The sequence below is a fragment of the Gracilinanus agilis genome, chromosome X (assembly GCF_016433145.1).
Source record: "Gracilinanus agilis isolate LMUSP501 chromosome X, AgileGrace, whole genome shotgun sequence".
NCBI classification, from domain to species: domain Eukaryota; kingdom Metazoa; phylum Chordata; class Mammalia; order Didelphimorphia; family Didelphidae; genus Gracilinanus; species Gracilinanus agilis.
The window spans coordinates 71,345,749-71,349,946 of NC_058136.1; the positions used below are offsets into that span (position 1 = coordinate 71,345,749).

The 4,198-nt window shown below is 56.3% G+C and overlaps 1 protein-coding gene across 1 annotated transcript in view; it reads right to left on the reverse strand.

The window, feature by feature from the left end:
• Nucleotides 1-3,666, reverse strand: part of BGN (biglycan) — a 44,204-nt gene extending 40,538 nt beyond the window's left edge. Inside the window, exons 1-3 of the mRNA XM_044682908.1 lie at nt 3,420-3,666; nt 2,424-2,536; nt 1,240-1,453 (exon numbers count right to left, since the gene is read on the reverse strand). Coding sequence (XP_044538843.1) covers nt 1,240-1,453; nt 2,424-2,536; nt 3,420-3,660 — 568 coding nt within the window. The 5' untranslated portion in view covers nt 3,661-3,666. The remainder of the gene's footprint in view (nt 1-1,239; nt 1,454-2,423; nt 2,537-3,419) is intronic.
• Between the last annotated feature and the right edge of the window lie 532 nt (nt 3,667-4,198).

Consider the following 4,198-nt stretch of genomic DNA (forward strand, 5'->3'; position numbering starts at 1 on the left):
TGAGATGGTCCCTGCTGCGATGCCCTGACCCCTCCCTACAGAGGGTGTCCCCTAGAGACATCCCCGAAAACTCCCTGCTGAGAGCTCCTTGAGTTGCCCACTCCCTGTTAGACATCTCCTCCTGAGCCCTGCTGAGATGGCTTGCCAGGGTGTGGCCCAAGCTCCTGGGGTGTTCAGGGAGCACCAGGGCCCCAACTAGCTGCTCATCTTCCTTTGGTGGCCACCTGGCAGCCAATACTAAACTTGAGGGCATCGGCAAAGGCAGGAGAGACAAGCTGAGACAAGGACAAGTAAGGGAAACTGAGGGAAAGTTTCTGAGAAAAGATGAGGAGAGGGAGAAGAGATGAAGGGAAAGGAGAGGCGGGTAGAGGAGGAGGCCAGAGGGACCGGGCCTGGGGCAGAGAAGCTCCCCCAAACTTCCCCATCCCAGACATCTGGGCCCCCTTGGCATAGCCTGAGTAGCCAGCCGGGGCCTCCTGCGTTGCTGCCCAGCCCTCCAGCCCTCCACCTCAGCTCTTTGAGGCTGGCCGGCCCTGCACAGCTCTTTTGGAATCTCTCTCCTCTCCCTTCTCCTCCCCAGGAAGCCAAGGCCCAGGGTGGGGTTAGAGGCCCAGGCTCAGGCAGGCTGTGTGGGCTCGAGCCATCTGGAAGACACCCTGAGCCCTGCCTTCCTCTACAGAAAGGCCTCGGGCAGGAGCTGTCCTAAGCTGAAAGTGAGAGTCTCCTCCAGGCCCTGGAGCTTGAGTGAGGACCCTCGGGGCTTTGCTCAGAGCTTTCCTCCCTCAGGCCTCATTGTCATTCTAGCAGTGATCGCTTCTCGCGGCTGTCAGCGTGCTGGTACCACCCCCCTCCTCCCACCCCCATCCCCACATCATTTACTGTTTCTAATTTTCCGTTGTCAGGGAAACCGGATGGACAAGCTCATTAGAATTGCGTGCAAATGAAGAATCAATAGGCATTGATGGAGCACCCCAGGGCCTCTGCTTTGAATAATGTGATTGGGCTTTGTGAAGATTTCCCGAAGAGCGGTCACTGGGAGGCCACACACACACACACACACACACACACACACACACACACACACAATTTTATCTCCTTGTCTCACAGCCCACAGGCAGATACACTCTCACCCCTGGGGGTCTCCTGGCCCATCAGATGAGCCCAAGATGGCATCCTCCTGCCCACGTGAAGGGCGGGTGTGTGTGTGTGTGGGGGGGGGGGGGAGGCCCAGCCACTCACCAATGCAGTTCATGTTTCTGAGCCCGCTGAATACGGCCTTGGACACCTTCCTGATCTTGTTGTCATGGACCCTCAGTTCCACCAGGGAGCTGGGCAGATTGGGGGGAATCTCCACCAGGTGGTTCTTGGAGATGTAGAGCTTCTGGAGCTTTCGAAGGGGGCTGAAGGCCTTCGGGTGGATTTTGGAGATCTTGTTATTCACCAGCACCAGCGCCTGAGATGAGAAGGACAGAGCCTCCAAGGTCAACCCAACGGAAATCCGGTATCCCTTCCCTGACATATCCCACAAGGGTTGGCCAACTTGGTGATCCAACCTCAGCTGGAAGCTTGCCGAAGAGGAGGAAGCTCTCGTCCTTCTGCCCTTTCCATCCCTTCCTCCTACCTCGAAGGCACCTGCTCTGGTGAGATCTAGGAAGCCTCTGACCCTGGCAACAACTCACTTCTGTCCCTTGGGCCCAACAACAACGGCCCTCCTGTTTCCCAGGGTTGAGGGAAGGGGGCTCATGTAATAAGAGAAAATGTGCCATTTAGGAAAGTGAGAAGGGCTCCATTTGGGCCCAGGGATCATGGGCAGAGATTTGAACCTGCTATTGTCCTAGAACAGCAGAAAATGAGTTTTTAACCTGTGCACCCTCCGTTCCCAGGGGCGCAGGGGGCTGGCCTGCCTGCCAGGAGTCTCTCTTTGACTTCACCTTCAGCCACAAGCCAGCAGGGAGATTGGGATCAGAGGCTTGATTAGCCAGGCTCAGGAGAAAATTCCTGCTCAAGGGGGACCTTTCTGGGTACAGCCACCCTCAGTTCCACAGTTCAACTCTGGGGTCAAGATGAAAGGACTGGGAACAGGCAGGGGACTATCCTTCTCCTCTCCCCTTACAGGCACATACAGACATGCTACCCCACATGGATTCCAGGGCCAGAGCTCAGACCTCTGAAACCATCCAGGCCAACATCTTCATTTTACGTAGGTGGAGGCTGAGACCCAGGGAAGAGAAGTGACTTGCCTAAGGTCACACAGAAGCATCAGAGACGGGTTTTGGATTCAGATCCTCTAACCTGCAGAATCAGGCATCCAAACCACCCAGACATACTTATAACCAGGCTCTGGGGGGTGAACCCTCCCTTTCTTTTGCCTCCAGACCCAGAGGAGCCCCCAGTCTTGGAAGGGAAGGGAGAAAGGGTCTTACATAGAGATGCTGGAGTCCCTTGAAGTCATCCTTCTTGAGTTCAGTGATGCCATTGTTTTGCAGGTCCAGGAGGGTGGTGTCTGGGGAGATCTCCTTGGGGACAGCCTTCAAACCTGCAGCAAGAGCCCCCCATCCCAACAGTCCGGGTGAATCCACATCACTAGTCCCAGGGACACCTAACTTGGCTGGCAGAGCAGGAGTAGAAGGAGTCAGGGCTAAGAGTTAGGAGAACTGAGTTCTAGTCCCAGCTCTGCTGCTGCTGGGGAACTGCATGACCCTGGGTAAGTCCCTTCTCCTCTCCAGCCCTGTCTGGCCCTCATGTATAAAATGGGGACAATGGCACATGGCCTGCGCCTCCCCCTCACCTGCCCTGCCCCAGCTGGTGGAAGGATCCACTGCTCTTCCCTCCCATGCGTCTCTCAAGCTCTTAATTCATGCAGCTACACTGGGAGGCGAGGGAAGGCAGAGACCTGGCCCCTGGCCCTGGGGAGCTCTCGGCAAGAAGGACCTCGCTCACGGGCAGAAGTAGCAGCCCTTGTCTGGCAGCTGGCTGGGACTGGGCCAGACAGGGATGAAAGGGGAGGTGTTGGAGAGTCAGAGGCCCAACGGGGGAAGAATGAAGCTAGTATGGGCACAGGGCCTGGGCTGGCTGGAACGAAGCATCCTCTGGGGGTGCAGCTGGGCTCAATAAGGAGGAGAATGGGGTCAGGATGTGGAGAGCCCTGACTACCAGGCAGGGGAAGGCAGGCAATAGTGAACTATGGAAGGCTCTAGAGCAGGGGAAGGCCGAGATCAGGGCTGATTTGTAGGAAGAGGAGCCTGAAAGTCTGAGCAGGCTGGATTAGAGAGAGAGCAGGGATGTGGGGTGGGGGAGGTGGGCAGGGTGGCAACAGATGAGAATTTGGCAGGACTTGGTAAGAGACAGCGGGGAGTTAAAGCCCCCCTTTCACCATGGTCCCCCCTCCCACGCCGCCTCGCCCCGAGGCATCTTCTCACCCAGGTCTGAGCACTGGACCACACGCAGGTGGCAGTGACAGCCAAAAGGACACACGGCACTGAAGGTGGGGGTGACGGCATCCAGGTCAGGCAGGCCCGAGGTGGGGTCAGCTCCCGAAGCTTCTTCGTCATTGAGCATGGCCAGCCCGTCGTCCAAGGTGAAATCCCAGAAGCCCCTTTGCTCGAAGGGCAGAGCCTGGCTCAGGGCCAGCAGGGAGCTGAGAAGCCAGAGGCACATCATGGCTGAGGGTATTCCTGGGGGGGAGAAAAAGAAGCAGAGAGAAAGTGAGACACAGAGACAGAGAGAGGTTGAGACAGACAGACAGACAGAGACAGAGAGATGGAAAGAAACAGAGAGAGGGAGAGAGACAGAGACAGAGAGAGAGAGAAAGACAGAGACAGAGAGACAGAGACAGAGAGATGGAGAAAAAGAGAGAGAGACAGACAGAGAGGGAGGAGAGACAGAGACAGAGAGAAACAGACACAGAGAGAGAAAGACAGAGACAGAGAGACAGAGAGAGGGACAGAAAGAAAGACAGAGACAGATAGAGAAAGACAAAGACAGAGAGATGGAGAAAAAGAGAGACAGAGAGAGAGAGAGACAGAGGCAGAGACAGAGACAGAGGGTGGAAGGGAGACAAAGAGGGAGGAGAGACAGAGAAAGAGAGAGACAGAGAGGTGTCCATGTTGAGAGGAGTGCACACAAGGAGTCAGGGGAAGAGATGGTTAGGGAGGCTGATGCAGAGCCTTGGAGGGGAAGTAAGTTGGCCAAGGTCACA